Genomic DNA, 20,103 nt, shown 5'->3' with positions numbered 1-20,103 from the left:
GATTGTGGCTGGAAGGGCATCCGCTGCGTAAAAACTGGATAAGTTGGCGGTTTATTCCGCTGTGGTCATTATATAATTATATTCATATTATTATTATTATTATTATTATTATTATTATTATTATTATTATTAATAAATAATAATACATTTGTAAACCATTATAAGCCATAAATCAGACCAACCAGTTAAGTTAAATCACAATATTATTTTAGATTTGAGGATAAACCTTTATTTTATTTTATTTTAATATTATTTAATATTATATTTATTTTAACAATATTTATTATTTTATTTTAATATTAATTAATAATTTTATTATATATTATATATATATAATTTTATTTTATTTAATTAAAATTTATTTTATTTCAGGTTATATTTATATAATTTCATTTAATTGTATTAATATTTTATATTTACTTTAATAATTTATATTTATATTATATTTATTTAATTTTAATATTTTATATTTGTTGTATTTTAATATTATATTTATTTAAATTGTATTTAGTTTTAATATTGTTTTATATTTATTTAATTTTAACACTAATTTATGTTTATTTTATTTTATATGATATTTATTTAACTTTATTGCTTTTTTATATTCATTTTATTTTATATCATATTTATTTAATTTGCTTATTTTTTTATTTTAATGTTTTTATATTTATTTTATTTTAATATTATTTATTTTATTTAATATTATATTTATGTATTTTTTTCATTTTATTATGATTTTAAATTTCGTTTATTTATTTATTTTTATGTGTATCTAATGACTTAAATGAGATACATAGCTAGAGTTCCTTGAAGCATTTCAGAAGATGCTATCAATATATATATATAGCATATATATAGTGTGTGTAACTGTTCATTTAAAATTAAACACTGTATATTTTCAGAAACAATATTTTAAGTTTATTGCAAATTTGGATGAAGCTAAGACGCATATATCTAACTGTTTGGGTGTTTACACTATTTAACAAGCTCATCCAAATACCACCACTTTAATTATTTTTTAAAGGAATTGTTCACCCCAAAATTTATATTAACTCACTATTTATTTGCCCTAGTGAACCTTTATACTGTAGAACACTGAAGGAGATATTTTAAAGAAAGCTGGACGCCTATAACCATTGACTTCCCTAGAAGGAAAACTATTTTTATGGAAGTCAATGGATACAGGTTTCCAACGTTCTTCAAAGTTATTTCTTTTGTGTTCAACAGAAGAAAGAAGGTCAAATGGGTCTGGAACAAGTAAAGGGTGAATGCATGACGATGGAAGTTTCAATTTTGGATGAGCTACCCCTTTAAAACAGTGATATTATTGCCAGACAGTTTTTTTGTAATCTTTCTGTTAGTTTTTTGTATTTACACAAAGTACAAGCTCACCCAAATATCACCATTTCGTTTATTCCTTATGACAGATATTTTCCTCTAAGATTCACTTGTCATTGGTGTGTGCGTGTGTGTGCGTGTGTGTTTGTGTGTGTTTATAACCTAGTGCAACTATGCAAGTGCTTTACCTACTTGTATAAACTGTAATTATGACTCCTTAATGTCACCTCAGCTTGTGCGTGCGAGTGATCCCCACTCCGTCATTCGACATGCGCTGCGAAGAGTGATGATGATGATGTGGGTTTGGCTTTGTTCTGGGACCGTCTGCATTTATGGTGTCACGCTAATCCCACGCCACCCGCATTTGTCTCTTCTGCTCTCCTCTGGGTTTCTCCAGACTGAGGTTCGTGCAGGAACTCGCTCTGCAACACTTGGCAGAGTTGAAGCAGAATTGAAACTGGAGAATCTGCTGCTGGATTGACTGTCAGCTCCTGCTGTATAAAGATAATAGCAGTGCAAGAGATCTGGACTCATGAGAGAGGATGTTGTTGCGGTTTTGTTATTGTTAGAGCAACTGTTTCCATTTTTGATTAGTACTTTTTGGCATGAATAAAAGGATGTCAATATAAACTCATAATTTAACCAGTTCGCTTGATTCATGTTGACTGATGTCTTTCTCTGGTGTTGCTGCTGTTTTTGTTTAGTTTTTGTTTTACATAGGCTATATCTTAATTTAAATTATTGGGGATTATTATTGAGGTTCTTTGGATGTTTTTCTTTTATATCGTATTTTAATTTAATTTAATTTTGGTTTTATTTCGGTTTCATTTTTTGTTAAATTATTTTATTAAAATTAGCTTTTTTGATTTAAATTTTTTTTTTAGCTTTTTCATTTTATTTTGCTTTTAATTTTTGCTTTTTTGTTATAACTTGAATTGGTTTTGTTTTTTCATTTTATTTAGCTTTTTTTGTTTTTTATTTTTATTCAATTTTATTTAGCATTTTCGATTTTATTTGACAATTTCATTTTTTTCTTATTTTTTTGCTATTTATTACATTTTTTGTCAGTTTATTTCATTTTTATTTTATTTTATTTTATTTTGCTTTTATTTAAATTTCATCTTATTTTGCTTTTTTGTTTTTTATTTCATTTTGCTTTTTCATTTTGTTTTTCTTTTCTTTTTTTATTTTTTTTTCTACTTTTTTGTTATTATTTTGATTTTATTTGATTTTGTTTTCATTTCGGGTTCATTTTAATTAGCTTTTTTGCTTTTTACTTTTTATATTATTTTTATTTCACTTTATCTTTTTGTTCAGTTTATTTTGCCTTTTCTTTTTATTGTTTTTTTCTTTTTGCTTTTCTTTTTGTTATTTTCTTTTTTATTTCATTTATTTTCATTTTATTTTATTTCTGTTTCATTTGTTTTTTGCTTTTCTTTTTGTGTGTTTTTAATTACAATTTTATTTATTTATTTTGTTATTATTTAAATATTTTTTATATTATTTTTCCATAATTTATTTAGTTCAAATTAATGAAAGTAGTAGACAACTTTATACTTTCATCACACATTTTTTTGTACTTAAATTTATTTTATTGTTTTAACATTTTTTATAAATAGCCATATTGTCATTTTTTTAATCTCTAACATTTTTGCTTTGTTGTTTGAAACATTTGCCCTCAACCTATTAATAACTCAAACAGTTATTGTTGGAGTGTATAAAAAGGTGTACATAGAACATTTTAACCCCACAATGCTGATTAACATATGACAAGATAATTCACAAATACTCCTGTACAAAAAACGTAGTACCAATATTAAATGGCATTCCTTGTCATTTTTATATTCAGAAATAAGCTTTCTCTGAGCTAGAAATGTCAATGTGGTGGCGTCACCAAATAAGGATGAGATCTTTCATAATATCATTTCCTGCAGCCAAAATCAAGAATACTTGGCGGCATAAAGTGAACAGCTGACCAATAGATAATAAAAGGAGTCGCTTAAGTGCTGATGTTATTCTCCAGCTGTTTTGCCTTTCAAATACAAAAAAAAAAAATTAAAAATTCATCTTATGACCTATGGATATCTCTCTATTTTTTCAGCTCTGTGTATAGTTTTGCAATTCTTGAGTTCACCTCCAATCTTAAGCACTCTCTGCAAGCCTATAAGACAGATGTACTATAGTCCATGCATTTTACATTGTGGCCATGAGTGGGGCTGCAGACTGAACCAACAACAGAGCGTCCCATAGGAAGTGACTTTATCCGACAGCTTTGCTTGTAATGCTATAAAAACAAGTCATTTTATTTTGTTTTAGTATTATTATATTTTAGTTTTTATTGTATTATTATTTTTTATTATTATTTTTATTATTATTTAGTTTATTTTAATTGTTTTATTTAATTTTTTAAAAAATTATTATTATTATTATTATTATTATTATTATTATTATTATTATTATCATCATCAACATTATTACCAATATTATTTAGTTTATTTTTTATTATTTCAATTTATTTTGATTTATTATTATTATTATTATTATTATTATTATTATTATTATTATTATTATTATCATTTTTATTATTATTATTATTTTTAATTATTTTTATTATTATTTTTTATTAGGTTTTTAGTTTTATTTTTCAGATTTTTAATTTACTTAAATTTTGTTTATTATTATTGTTGTTGTTGTTGTTGTTGTTGTTATTATTAATAGTTTAGCTTTTACCTATTTTGTTTTGGTTTAGTATTATTTTATTTTATTTTTATTTTAGATGAGTTTATTGTATTATTATTATTATTATTATTATTATTATTATTATTATTATTACTATTATTTCGTTTTTTAATAAATTTTATGTTGTTTATTGTCATTATTATTTTTATTTTGTTTAGTTTTTAATAATTTTAATTTTAATATTATTTTGGTTAATTGGTGTTATTAATTGGTATTAATTGGCATTGGTATTATTATTTTTGTTATTTAATTTATTTTTCTGTGTTGTTTTGAGAAGTCCTTTTATTCTATACTATCTTTGTTTTTGTCTTCTTGTTTGGCTTTATCTTTTTATTTTTTAGTCTTTGTCTTAATCTTTGTCTTCTTCATACTCTACATCTTTTTTTTGTCTTCATCTTTTTATTCTTTTTCATCCTCCTTGTATTCTTAGTTTTATTTTTTTTTATTTTTTTGTACATTTAAGCCAGGTATAGCTATAGTCCCCCAGCCATGCCTTCAACATTGTAGCCATGCGTGTGGCCGCAGACTAAACCATACCAGCGTTAAATGCAATTAAGCAACAGAGCGTCCCATAGGAAGTGACTTTATCCAACAGCTTATGATTGTTATGCTATAGGAACAAGTCATTTTGTGGGTTTTGGAGCAGAACTGACTCAGTCTGAGGTCCATAGATGGCTGCCGTTGTCTTTAGCCAGCAACTGGAAAAATCAGTGGGATAGAAAGAGGTCTTCATGTAAAGAAAGCATGGATTAGAGGGACCAAAAGTCTCCGCAGGTTGCATTACCAACTTTAGACTTTACCAGTGCACACAGTGTGAAGGTTTACAGCTGATTGGAGAAACTCTTAGTGAACAAGCCCATACAGAAGAGAAGAGAGAGAATATTATTACCCTCTGTTTCTTCTGTCCTCACGGCTTATGCAAAGTCTTGGAATTGTTAAAAGTGGTTGAAAAGTGCAAGTACGTGTCAGGTTACTTGCTTGTTAGCTACACCAAGTTATAGTTTCCCTCCAACAGGCCATTTCATGCTATGGAGGTGAAGCGGATCGAGGCCATTTTTTAGACAAAGTCACCAGTGTGTGCGTATATGTGTGTGTGTGTGTGTGTGTGTGTGTGTGTGTGTGTGTGTGTGTGTGTGTGTGTGTGTGTGTGTGTGTGTGTGTGTGTGTGTGTGTGTGTGTGTGTGTGTGTGTGTGTGTGTGTGTGTGTGTGTGTGTGTGTGTGTAAAACAGACCCCCCAGTAGTAGCTACTAAGTTGACTCGGGATAATGGTGCTCCTCAAGGGTTTATCCGGCTCCACTTGACTGGATTTTCACAGGTCTTCGCCTAAAGGTTGAAAGCGGATCTGTTCAAGAATGCTGTGGTTTTCGTAGATCAGTAGTAGACATTTGACTACCTGAAACCAGTTTTGTGGTTATGTATGCAATATTTCAGCACTTCTACTTTTTTATTACTCTGAGCTATTGCAGTTAAATCAGGAACCATAAAAGGTAGCAGCAAGGTTTAACCTGAATACAGATTTTTTTATTTATTCTGTTAATTTTTTTTTATTTTTATTTATTTATTAGTTTTATTTTTTATTTTATTTTAGTTAGTTTAGTTTACTTTTTATTATTTTATTTTATTTTATTTTTGTATTATTTAATTATTATTATTATTATTATTTTTTAGTTTTTATGTTATAATAATAATAATAATAATAATAGTAATAATAATAATTATTATTATTATTATCATTTTATTTGACTTTTTATTATTTCATTTTATTTTGTTGTTATTGTTTATTATTTATTTTTATGTTTAGTTATTATTTTACTATTGTTATTTTATTATTATTTTTATTTAATAATATTATTTTAGTTTAGTTTAATTTAATTTTTTTAATTTCTATTTAGTCTTTTTATTATTATTTTATTTTTAGTTGTTGTTTTATTTATTATTATTATTATTATTATTATTATTATTATTATTATTATTATTATTATTATTAAGTTTACTTTTGTTATTTATTGTAATTTGTTTTGGTTTATTTTTATTATATTATATTATATTATTAATATTATTATCATTTTAGTTTAGTTTTTTATTATTTTATTTTGTTTTTTTTGTTTGTTTGTTTGTTTTATCATTATTATTAATACTATTATTATTTTACTTTAGTCTACTTTTTATTATATATTGTATTAATATTATTTATATCATTAATTTTTTATTTTATGTTTTTTTTTCTTCTGTGTTATTTTGAGAAGTCATTTAATGCTGTATGAAAGTATTTTTCTTCTAAGACTTCTTTCTTGTTTTTGTTTTTTTCTTTGGATATATCTTTTTACTCTGTCTTCATACTTTTCATCTTGTTTTCATTGTCTTCTTTGTCATCCTCCTTGCATTCTTGTTTTTGTCTCAATGTTTTTATCATCTTCATCTTCATTTTTCTTAAAAAAATGTCATCTCATCTTTGTAGAAACTCTAACGCTAAGAAACACTAAGAAAATTAAGAATGACTTTTTCTTAATTTGTGTCTTTTTTTGTCTTAATCTTGTTGTCTGTTATCTTTATTTTCTTTTTAAATCTTAGTCTTCTGTCTTTGTGTCTTCTTTACCATTCATCTAGTTGTTTCTTTTGTCATCTTTTTCATGTCTTTGTCTTATCCAACATCTGATCCTCTTAATCGTAATCCTCTTAATGTAATGAGCTCACTGAAAATAAATCAGTCAAAATGATGAATGCAATTGCTCATCTACTCATTCTTAACTGGAAAAACAAGAGATGTGAGGCCTGTGTGTGTGGTCTTTATTAAATCCCGACATGTAACAACTTCATATTGTTAACGTTTCTATATTGTTAACATCTTTTACTATGCTCTAGCCAGACTCAAACCTGATACTGTCTGAATGAAGCTGCTGGCTCTTGTGTCCGGATGAATCGCAGATAGACATTGAGCTGTTGGTATTGTTAGTTTTGGAGTAAAAGTATCTTTAGCCAGTCGCTCTTGTTTCCACAGGTGGCTCTCTGTCTTGCAGGACAGAAAGAGACAGAACGAGAAAAATGGTGGGGGTTTGAAAGTAGAGAGAGCACGAGGGAAGAGGAAGATAAGGCTAGCATTTAGTTTTTGGCATGCACAGTCTCCGCTCCGTATTTACTCTGGTTTCGTTAGACCCGGCCATATGCCAAGCTTTAGAGCTGAAGTGAGCTTTGTGCATTCAGAGACTTCAAGTCCTACTATAGTAAACTTACATTTCCCCCCTTCTAATAGAGCATTCCAGGCTCTAAACACTAGTGTTTTCTTTGAGAGCTTCAGAAATTGGGTTCTGCTGCACGCCTCGACAACATTCATTGAATAGGCGGGGTGAATATCCTGTCAAAGTGTTATATTTAGGTTATGTGGTTGGAGGAATGGCTTTACTGTCCTCCTGATTTATAGGGCAACTTGTTAAAGTAACTAAATCTTTTGTATAAGTATTAAACTTTAGGGCCTGTTCACACTCAACACTATCTCTAATAATAATTCGTATGAAATTGTACAATCTTTTTAGTACATTTTAGTACTTTTTGCTCATCTCCCAATAGGGTTGGGCTGATAGATGATGCTATCGCCCATCGCCGATTGCCAATAGACAACACGATGCTGAGCCGGCATCCATTGCCGGTCCTCTGCCCCGCCCCCGTCGCAAACCCACTCGCGAAAAATACACACATAGGCTCCGTTTATTCTAATACATCTTTGTATTAAAATGCCTTTTTAGAACAAAAATGATCCACATCCACACCGTGTTTTACCTAGCATTTTTGAACAGCCCTTCGTTCACTAAAAACGCGCATCAGTAAGCAGTGCATGTCGGACAGTTTATCAAGGATGTACCGCTGGATCGCGTCTCACTATAGTTGTTAAACGTGATATTTAATTCATCATGTCTCTATCTAACGACTCTTCAGTCTTTTGAATCTGTCTGGTAGCGTGTCACAGCATCAGTACACTGCTTCAGTCTTTCACTTTCACACTTGTACTTCGTAATTTTAGTGAAAACGTCAGATACTGATGGTTGTGCACCTTTTTTACTGACCAACCTCCTGCGGAAAAAGGGATTGACAGGTGGTAATTTTGTGTGCAACTTTATTTATGTTTTGTTTATGGGTAAAACAACGACCATGCGGGTCAGGTAGTTAAAACGTTAGGCTACAAATAATAGTTTCGTTATGAATTAATTAATTATTCATAAATAATTAATTCACCTCCGCCTACGACGATGATGCCATTGTCCATTGCGATGTTTCACATTAGACATCATACGTCGCCAAATTGGTCGACATTGCCCAACCCTATGTCCCAATGACGGATGGGTTTAGGGGTGGAGTTTAGTGCAAAAATGTTTTTCATACAGCTGAGCTCGAATTTACCCCTAAACTGACATAATGTATAATAGTGACCTTTCCTAGGGCTGTCACACTAGGGGTAGGATTTCACACTTCATGATCTGATCTGATTCTTGAAGTCATGATTCAGTTTCAAAATGATTCTCGACCTACATTTTTCCTGTTTCTTTGGCTGTGCAAATACATCTTGTCATCTATGCATGACAGTTCTTATTCCAAACAAAGTCTCTTTAAGGCAAGTCATTTCACTTGGTGGCCATCTTTGAAACACCTCTCGGGCAGTATGCTCGGGCATTCTGTCTGAATGGAGAAACATCAAATTCTCTAAAACTGTTTGCCAAGCATACGATTACATTACAGATTTGGAATTACCAATAAAATTAAATAACAACAGTAGCATAAGTTTTGTTTCTAGACATTCAAATCAAACTAAATCAGCATTTTCACAGGTTGCCTGAGATAATGCGCATGTGCACTCTAAAGAAACGAGATCACGACACCAACCCTTATTTATGGCTGTTCTACACACGATCATCCTCTAAATAGTGATTGTCAGATTACGCTGCTCCTCTAAAGTATTCTTGATGGTGGATTTCCTCCAGAAATGACAGCGACTTTTTGTTTACAAGTTTGCGTGCGTTTGACTAGTTGCTGTCATGTGATGTTCATTTGACAGGACGGACTGTACCTTGTGATCATTTCATACAGATTACAAAACCAAAAAAGTTATCTTTTAAGTGTAGTGGGTTTATTTAAAAGTAAAGATTTCAAGCTCAATGTGGATATACTTCTTATGTCTGTGAAGCAAGTATTCGCTGATTTTTCAGCACGTTTGTTTACCACAAAAATTGTTGTAAAAGTACGCGTCGGATCCGAGCTTCTTCCCTGAAGAAACGTCAATCGATCTGCTTGTTAAGTCATGATGTATGGAATACTGTTTCCGGGTCCAAGCTGCTACTCATTTGAATTGAGAAAATATTTTTTCTCCTTTAGTCCTCTGGTCATCTGATATTAGGCATGGATATATGTATTGCGATCATGATTTTCGAAAGTAAAGCGCTTTGTAAAAGTTTATTATTGCCATTTGATGAGTCTCCCTATACAGTTGGAAAGAGGGCTTGGACCCAGAAGCTGCTTAGCGTGACGTCACACTTAACAAACGGATAGCGATCACTGATTGGCTACTGTACTAGTTGGCAGGGCTTCATTCGCCATATCAACCGTTACACTTTTCCCCATTCAAAACTATACGAGTGACGTCTTGTGAATACTAGAGTCTTTGTTCCAAAAAGAGCATTACATTTTTTTCTGAATTGATTTAGGATTACTAGAGAAATAATCACGATGCATTAATGAATCTATTTTTTTCTCCCACCTCAACAGTAAATACCAATGATACAGAAATAAAACGGAGGAATGATATTGTGGAATCTCCTTCAGAACTTTTTTTTCCATCTGATGAATGAAAAGGTTCAGAATTGGCCTGTGTGAAACAGTTTGAGTATTTAAAGCAGCAGATGACAACAAACTCAAATTGTATGGATTATAGACCACCTAGTAATCACTCTCATCATCTCTTCTTCTTGGTGGCAACTTCAGCAAACTTAATGTGTTGATGTGAGTGAGAAGGTCAGTCAGAAGTAAAACAAACAGATGTTCAGGAGACGCTGACAGACATGCTGAGAGGAGATGGAAATATTCTCTGCTCTGTCTTTCTTTTGGTTTTCATCTATTCATCCCTCCTTTGCTTTTATTTTTTTTATCATATTGTTATTTATTTATTATTTTTTTGGTTGCTGTTGATATCTTTCATTTGATTTGTTTTTCTTTTGATTCCTTTTTTACATTTCTTTTGCTCTTTTTTCTTTTTTTTGCACCTTCGCTCTTTCATTTGATTTTCTTAATTGTCCATCTTTTCACTTTTAACCTTCTTTTTTCTTTATTTTGTCCTCTTTTCTTGCTTTTTCGCTCACTTCTTTTTTGCTGTTTCACTCTGCTTTTTTCGTTCTTTTGTTATTTTTCTTTCTTTTCTTTCTTTCTTTCTTTCTTTCTTTCTTTCTTTCTTTCTTTCTTTCTTTCTTGCTTTCTTTTTCTTTCTTGCCTTCTTTCTTTCTTTCTTTCTTGCCTCTTTCCATCTTTCTTTCCTTCTTTCTTTCTGTCTTTCTTTCTGTCTTTCTTTCCTTCTTTCCATCTTTCTTCTCTTCTTTCCTTCCTTTTCCATCTTTCTTTCTTTGTTTCTTTCTTTTTTTGTTTCTTTCTTTCTTTCTTTCTTTCTTTCTTTCTTTCTTTCTTTCTTTCTTTCTTTCTTTCTTTCTTTCTTTCTTTCTTTCTTTCCTTCCACACAGTCTTCATGATGTATTCTTTGTCCTGCCTTGAGCTAAAACACAAATAATCTCCCAGATGTAGACCTGACAGCTGTCAGTCAAATAAGCCCTGACCTCAACCCTCAGCTCTCGATCGTGCATTTATTAGATCAAACTTTACAAACAGAGCAATGCTAATGTGATTAATCCCAGTCAATTCCGGCCTGTGATGGCCAGATAAACCGGTCATTTTATGTCATGTTTGTTTTGACAAATTACTTTAGATTACAATTTATTTATTTATTTAATCTTTATCCCCGGATAGGGCTTGTTGAGTGACAGAAACAATTATTTATGAGTTTGCTTCTTGTCTTCTACAACCTAAGAACACAAAAATGACAAGAGCAGGTTAACTTCAGCTGTCTCCCAATGAAAATAAGGTTTAAAAATCTAAAATAGTGTTAATATTTATACTAAAATTAGAATGATAGTATCTTTTAGTGTAATATAATGCACATTAGTAAGTGCATAAAAGAAAGGCAGGCTATCATATTGGAAAAGCCCAGCATGTTTGTTTAATTTATTGCTAACTTCCTTTTGTTTTGGAAACGAGGTTTGCTTTTTTGGCGTCTCTCAGATTATGTTCCTGTCTTTCTCTGTACTGTAAGATAAGATTGGGGAAAAATTGAGATATAATTACATATTCGGTTGCCATGTTTTGTGCCTGCAATAACAAACCCTGTAATACTTCATAAGGTAAAATCGGTGGAGTGATTTTTATTGTGAAATGTGGCCAAGCTATTATGTTCTTGTCAAGTCAAGAAGTTATTGGATTTACTACATTTTTTAAGGTAAGTGGTTGCAAACAATTTATATATGCTGAATTTAAACAAACAAATTAAGTTGAAGATAACTCATTTTAATTTGTTCGTTTAAATTTTAAAACTTTTTGCAACCACTTACCTTAAAAAAATGTAGTAAATCCAATAAATAATTGTCAGTGTAATTATAGAAATGAATGAAATGAAATGTGCTCTCTTTCTATAAATCTTTCTAATAGAAAAAATGTTGCAGCGATTAAATGTCTTGGCTGATTTCCCTGATGAATTGAATGTTGTGTTTCTGCAGATCTGAGGTCTACAGGTACAGCCCATTACTTCTCTTTCCTGCTCAACACATCTGACTATCGCATCTTGCGCATGGATGAGGATCACGACCGCATGTATGTGGGCAGCAAAGATTACATCCTGTCTCTGGATCTCCACGACATCAACCGAGAGCCACTCATAGTAAGAACTGACACACATTCATTTGTTACATTTTGTGCTTTATTATTTACTTTTATTGTCTTTTTAATAACTTGTTTATTATAAATATTTTTCATTTTGTATTTTACTTTATTCAATAATTTTTTATGTATTTAATTGTTTTGTTTAATTCTTAAATTCATAAATTTTTATTATTTAAAAATATAACTATAGTTAAATACAATATTATATACTATTTATTAATATTAATTTTATATTTAATTTTAATTTTTATTATAAATATTTAGATTTTATGTACTTTTGCATGTGATTTATTTTCATTATTATTATTATTATTATTATTATTAGTAGTAGTAGTAGTAGTAGGATTAAAAAATGTGTAAATTAAATAAATTAATAAATTAACCTTTAGCTCATTTTCTCTCCTTTAATTTTTACTCAACTATTATGTATTTTGCATTGTACATGCACATTGTTAAGTTTTATTTTATTTTATTTTATAGTATTGTTATTATTTTTTGATTGGTTTATTTGTATTTATTTTTTAATATAGTTGTATTATTAAAAATATTTTGTTATTAGTACATATAGTTATTAGTAATATATTGTTTTTAGTATTCAAAACATTTTCACATTATATTGTAATAGATTTTTATTTTTTTTATTTTCTTGAGTTTGTAAAATATATTGTTTTTATTAATATTTTTATTTTATGTACTTTGATATTTAATTTATTGTTATTATTATTATTATTATTATTATTATTATTAAATTAAATTAAATTAAATTAAATTAAATTAAATTAAATTAAATTAAATTAAACTTTCAGCCCATTTTCACTCCTTTAATATTTACTCAAATATGTATTTTCCAATGCACATGCACATAGTTCTCTTATTTGTTTATTTATTTTTTGTATTATTGTTTTTAGTTATAGTTGCTGTTTTTTGCTTTTTTTGTTTGTGTTCATTTTAATACATTTATGTATTTTTTTTACTATTATTTATTGGATTTTTACCTTATATTGTTATTTTATATGTATTATTTTAATATAGTAATATTGCTATTATTATTATTAATAATAACTGTTCATTATATTGTTAAAGATTTAATTTATTATTTTACATGTCACTTTTTGCTTTGTTTATTTGTATTTATCTTAATGTAGTAATATTGCTATATTATTATTATTATTATTATTATTATTATTATTACTATATTATTGTTGTTGTTGTTGTTATTTATTAAATTTTTACGTTATATTGTTAAATATTTAAAAAAAATTGCTGTTTATTTTAAAATGGTTATTGATCTTATATTTATTATTATCATTAATATTATTAACATTATTATTAACATTATTATTATTATTATTATTATTATTCATTTCATTTTTGTATTATATTATTATAGATTTTGATTTAATTTTTTTATTTAATTAAATTTTTTTATTGAGATTTTACTTTAATTTCACTATTGCCTTGAATTCTCAGACAAGCACAAACCATAACTTAATTCACAGCAGCCTCTGAGGGTAATTTCTGTACCACTGTTACCTGCACTGATTAACTCACAACTATTCAAGAAACGGACTGTTAAATTCTATAAAACGAAAGTACAGTCTGCATAAGGGGGAACCCAGGGGCCTTATAAAAATGCAGGGTGAACATTCTCCGGCTGCTTTGGCTCATTATGGTGAAGGGTTGCCGAGTTAAATGGGATGTTTTCTGAGATACTGTGTCATTGTTGTGACAAATGGGATTGACCTTTCTCTCTCTTTCAGATACACTGGCCTGTTTCCCCGCAGAGGAAGACTGAGTGTGTTTTAAGTGGCAAAGACACAAACGTGAGTATCGCTTCATAATTTACACTACCGGGACATAGTTTGGGATCAGTAGTATTTTTTACATTTTTCTTTTTTAAGACTAAACTGCTCACAAAGGTTACATCTATAGATTAGAGTAAAAAAATGAACAAAATTATGAACAACTATTACAATTTAAACCAGATTTTTTCTTGGTGAATGTAGTTTAAAATATAATTATATTAAAATATAAAGTTTAGTTTTTGTTTTTGCTGAAATTTCAGCATCATTACTGCAGTCTACAGTGTCACATGATCTTTAATAAATCATTCTAACATGTTGATCCACTGCTTAAGACACTTTTATTATTATTATTATTATTATTATTATTATTATTATTATTATTATTATTATTATTGTTATTATTATTATCATTATGATTATGATTATGATTATTATTATTATTATTATTATTATTACTATTATTATTATTGTTATTATTATTGTTATTATTAGTATTATTATTAGTATTATTATTAGTATTATTATTAGTGTTAATAAAATCTATTTACTTTTATCCATTAAATTTTAAAGAAATTAAAAAAAGTAAAGATATTTTTTTTATTTGTTATGATCGTTATTAACAAATGAGTACCAATAACAGAACAGCAGTAAGTATGCTTTAAATGACAGATATACGTGTAAACTCACTGGCCACTACTTTAGGTACACCTTACTAGTAATGGGTTGGACCCCTTTTGCCTTAAGAACTGCCTTTATATTTTATGGCAGAGATTCAACAAGGTACTGGAAATATTGTTCAGAGATTTTTGCTTATATTAACATGATAACATCATCCAGTTGCTGTAGATTTGTCGGATGCACTTTGATTACGCGAATCTCCTCGTGCACTACATCCCAAAGGTGCTCTATTGGATTGAGATCTGGTGAATGTCGAGGCCATTTGAGTATAGTGAACTCACTGTCATTAAAAAGCAGTTGTACCTAATAAAGTGAGTGTAAATAAAAATTTTAACTACATTCAAGAAAATATATATATAGTTTTGACAGTATTTTTGATTAAATAAATAGTCTTGGTAATCAGAACAGGTTTTTTAAAAAAAACATTTCTTTCTGATCCCAAAGTTTTGTCTGATTTGCAGACTATATTGTAAATAACAATAAACACATCCAATTTGGTTTAGACATCTAAACTCATCTCGATAACTAAAACCAGTTCTACATCTGCTTGTGGTTTAGATTTGAAGCTGTAAATGTCATTACAAATACACAACATATATAAACCCAGTCTACAACCCTCAAGTCCAGCAAAAAAATGTGTTGATATAAATGAAGTGACAGTGAGATATTCAGGTTCAGAAGTAGCGTTGAGGTCAAATATATGTGTTACAAACCTCAGCCTTCCTGGTGAGACACCATGCATGAAAGCATATACATTCAGAGAAAAAAAACAGATGCACGAAACCGACTTGAGCTGGTCAGATTCCTCTTTTTGCAGACATATGGAACTGGGTGTGTGGTTTAGCGGTCTGTGCGCATCACTTGATCATCTGCACATCTGCAGTGTGCGTTTCACTGGAGGTGTTTGGTTGTGCAATGGTTTTGTACTTAGCGTCAGTTTAGGAGTGGGATGTAATGGGCTTTGACCACAGTGTATGAATTAATAATTATCTTGAATGCACTTGCTGTGAAAAGACTCTATAGGGGGACATTTTTGGTTTCTGATTTGACTTTTTTTTTATTTTTAATGTTGCTGAAATAAATGCTGGTACAGATTAAATGTGTAAGTAATAATAAATGAGTATTTGGTTTGTTCCTTGATGTTTTTATTGTATTGTCAGTAGAGGTTATAAAGGTTCATATGGCTTATAGACAGTCTTTGAATTGCATCACAGTGGCAGTAAGGCAATTTCAACTCAAAAGCTATTTAAATTTTATTTTCTTTGTGTTACTAAGACTGGAGGCTTTATTTTAACAATCTAGACACAACGTCTAAAGCGCATGGCGCAAAAGCATTAAAGGTGTGTCTGAATCCACTTTTGCTTTTTATGGACAGAAAAATACGTTTTGCACCCTGACGCATGGTCTAACGGGGTTGAGCCTATTCTCTTGACGAGTTATGGGTAGACCCACACGGAATCTGCGCCTGCAGATTTTCCACAGCCCATAATTAATTCTGTTTATTTACTCGAGTAAATGTGTGTAAATCTATATTTATTCAGTTTTTAAATTAATTACAGTAATATTATTTACTAATATGAAAATGTTCATCTGATTTATGTACAATGCCATTTGTACAGTAATATTTTCTGATATATTATATGAGAGACTTGCTTTATTTACCAAATAAAGTGAATCTATTTGTATTTGCATTTTAAACAATAAATAAATTTAAAAATATATATATTTTTTATTTCACATATTTAGGTTTTAGTTATGATGCTCCCAAAATAATTCCTCAGAAATCCACAGATTTTTACCAAAATTCTTAGCAGAAATAGCAAAAAACGTCCGCAGATTCCGTCTGGCCCTAGTTCTGGGTGTGTTAACACTGTAACATGTAAACCAATTAGAGTCTCACCTTCCATTCCCTTTGAGTGTCAGTTGTGTGGCACCATGGTGCATTTACGTATTTATTTCACTGGCTTTTTACAGTGTTATTTAATGGCTCTTTTGTTCTCCCAAAAGTACATTTCTAATGTTTATGTCTGCTTAAAGCTTTCTTAGCATTTAGCATACAGAGCTAACTTACATTTTTGTTTCACAGGCTTTTTAATGTCGACCCTAATGGCTTTTTTGTTCAGTCAGTCATAGACATGTGTTAAAATAAAGCCCTCTTGTTTCCTCTCCTAGGGCGAGTGTGGTAATTTCATCCGTCTGATCGAGCCATGGAACAGGACGCACTTATATATTTGTGGGACGGGCGCCTACAACCCCGTGTGCACTTATGTGAACAGAGGACGCAAGCCTATGGTAAATACTCTTTCAGATGCTGGGTTAACAGGAATCGAGAGGTGTGTCAAAAACAGGTACACCTGGATACCTGAGAGGCACAGGTGTTCCTACTGTATTTACAGATATGCCCTTTTTCCAGATTTCTCAACAAATCTATCCATTAGCCACTCTTACAGTCGATCAGCAGTGATTTCTCACTCACCGTCCCCCTGTCACCTCCTCCTCAGCCTGTAAAAAGCCTCCAGGTGTTGGCTGGCGTTCACCTTCACAGCTGCCTTCCCCAGCGCACTATAACTCTCTCTTCTGTTTAGTCCTATTCTTTAATTGAGGAGCTTAAGTTTCTCCGCTCAAGCCAGGCATCACTCTGTGGACCCTCTTTGCCTTTTTAAGCACCCTTGCTTTCAGTGGAGTAAATACAACTCTTGTTCTCTAATGATAGCCCTAAAGTGTAATTAGGAGAAGTTGGGATTCTATCAAACGAGTGAACAGATTGGTTCATTAGTAGGAATTCAACTCACTGACTCAGTGATTCTGTTGCAGTGGTTCAACATTCAATGAAGAGGAATGGACTGAATTGTAAATGTTGAAAATTATTATCAGTAATAAAGGATTTGTTATTCAATTATAGCTTCAGCTATCTTTCTCAAATGAGCCGCTGCAACTGAATTGCTGAGTCCCTGAGTTGAATTAAAACCTTACGAACAAATCTGTTGATGAACAAATCAACTGATTCCCTGAAAATGAATCAACTTTATTCCCTGAAAAGAAATGTTAATTGTTTTTGAAGACTGGTACAAAGGCAGTGAAAAGTCATTCCATTTGATTCATTATATGAAATAAATTGTAGTAAATTGATTTAATGGTCAACTCACTCCAATCAGTTGCAGCAGTCAACAGCTTATATTAAGTTGAATTCCAACTTATGAACAAATCTGTTCACTTGTTTGAGAAAGAAGTCAACTGATTCACAAAGAAAGTTACATTTTGAACCCAGAACTACAAAGGTCATGAAATGTTGTTGATTCATTCCATTTCATTCAATATATGAAAACTATTGATTCAAAAGATTTGATTCTCGACTCAATAATTCAGTTATTCAGCTGCAGCAGTCCTTCAAATGGAAAGATTTTTGTAAGATATATTTTTAAATTTTGTCCACAACAATCTTATTCAAATTGACTTCTGCAAATTAATAAATGAGTATGTTTACATGGACACCAATAATCAGATTAAAATACGATTAAGACAATATTCTGTTTATGAGTCTACCATGTAAACAGCATTTTTTATTAGATTAATCCGATTAAGGTCAAACTAAACAGAAGTTGGATTAAGACATGTCAACAACTTATGCCTAATTCAGACTGCATGATTTTAGCCCCGATTTTGACTCGCTGACAGGTTTTGAGTAAACGCTGACAAATGCCTGAAATCACAGTCAAATCGGTGCTTGTTCACATGACTGACTATCACACAGTGTGAACTATCAATTAAGAATTGCCGATGAGTCGCCGATGCCCGTGAGATATTTGGCATGCTAAAGATCTGGAGCTGTCAGTGATTCAAATCATGCTGTGTGAAATGAGTTTTGACTTAAAATAACATTGGCGATTGCCTACATCCAATGTGAAAACAGCATTCACTCTTATGGATATCTGCAGGTCAGCGGGAGGTTGGGGGAGAAGTTATTTTCAGTTTATTTGGACCCAAGAAATGGTGGAGAAACTAGTGTAAATTTGGCAGGAGCACCCGTGTCTGTTTGACGTGTCATGTAAGCAATATTACAACCGGGTCAAAAAAGACAAAAGTACAGGAAAAATTGCTAATTCCCTTCAATCCCAGTTGAGCAAATATGTACATTTTCTACCCCATTAAAGGCTTCTTTCTCATTATGTAGTTATTAACAAAAGATTTACTACGTATTTTTGAGATGTGAGATGTAGTTTGGACAAAGTTGTCGGCGATTCTTCCTATTCTGAAGTCATGCAATGTGAAACCCCCTGTTGACGATCCACCTTGCAGTGTAAACGAAGCAGCGACGAAACGCTAGCCCAGAAAGTCATGCAGTGTGAAAACATCTGTGACACGACTACTTTGAAAATCATGCAGTCTGAACTCGGCATAAATCAAATTATTACCGTTTGTTGAGGATTTTTGCCATGTTTTGCGACAAGATATTTCACACACACATGGCTGTTTGACACTATTCTCTGCGACTATCGAGTCAGTAAAGGAACGCAGACACACACATCGCGAAATGCGGAGTTTTTTTTTTTTTTTCATTCAGCGTGCGGTATCTAATTCAATTTCAATATCTTATTTGTCACAGGAGCATAAATGAAATGTTCCTGAATGAAAGTGAAAGTGCCAAACTGCACTTAAAGCTGAAACGTTGAAAATTAAACAATTGGAATTACATCAAACTCCAGAGAAAACGTGCATAACGTGGTGACGCAACAATGTTAAGTGGTCTATGTGCTATAACATGTGAAATGGGATCATGAAAGGAACGTTCAAAAAGTAACTCATGTAAACCCCTTAATCATATTATTGTCTTAATCAGATCAAGGTAAACAATTTAATTACTGATGTCCATGTAAACATAGAAATTGATCTCCAACATAACAACAAATCTTTTCACTTATTTTTAAAAGGGTTTCGCTGGTTCACTGAAAAGAAAGCTCATGTTTTACTGCATACTGTAAATGCAGAGAAATAATTTGTTTAATTTGATTCATTAAGTTTATTTGTTTTGATTCTCAGCTGAGTGAATCAGTCAACTTCTCATTGCAGGAGAAGGCTATATTTTTAATCGCTGTCCACAATAATCACTCTGCTGAATGATTGTTCTCTCAAGGTTTTGACTGAATCCTTAATAGTAAATCACTCATCGTTTAGAATCACATGAGGTTGAGTAAACAATATCAGAATTATTCCTCTAATTTCCCAGTTTTTATTATAGAAGCTGTGTTATGCTATGGGAGCTCCCATTATAGCGTCTCGGTATGGTGCTGGAGGTCTACAGCCAATTATAATGAACCGCCTCGACTTTTCCCATGAATGAATTCTCACCTGGCACACATCGTTTCAATGCCCTCTGCGTGTGAATGTTGGTACAAGAGCTGAGGGGTGATTTCATCCCCTTAACACCCGCTCTTTCTAGACAGGAAAGCTGGGTCGCAGACTGCGTCCACACAGTCCTCCAGCCAGGCAAACATCTCTACGTCTGTCCCAATGAGCACGACACACATCACGGCTAACATTAACCCAAAGACATCCAGATGTGGCCAGCTGCAGCAGGTCTTT

The 20,103-nt window shown here is 30.9% G+C and overlaps 1 protein-coding gene across 2 annotated transcripts in view; it reads left to right on the top strand.

Moving 5' to 3' along the window:
- The window catches only part of sema3fb (sema domain, immunoglobulin domain (Ig), short basic domain, secreted, (semaphorin) 3Fb), a 125,456-nt gene that overhangs the window by 61,582 nt on the left and 43,771 nt on the right, over positions 1–20,103 (top strand). For both annotated transcript variants that reach the window (XM_087274018.1, XM_087274017.1), the window contains exons 3-5: positions 11,878–12,038; positions 13,801–13,863; positions 16,696–16,815. In XM_087274018.1, the coding sequence (XP_087130144.1) occupies positions 11,878–12,038; positions 13,801–13,863; positions 16,696–16,815 (344 nt within the window). The remainder of the gene's footprint in view (positions 1–11,877; positions 12,039–13,800; positions 13,864–16,695; positions 16,816–20,103) is intronic.

The sequence above is a fragment of the Danio rerio genome, chromosome 11 (genome assembly GCF_052040795.2).
Source record: "Danio rerio strain M-AB ecotype USA chromosome 11, GRCz13ab, whole genome shotgun sequence".
Lineage (NCBI taxonomy): Eukaryota > Metazoa > Chordata > Actinopteri > Cypriniformes > Danionidae > Danio > Danio rerio.
The sequence above is the reverse complement of the archived record's forward strand: the minus strand, read 5'-3'. Positions and strand labels throughout refer to the sequence as shown.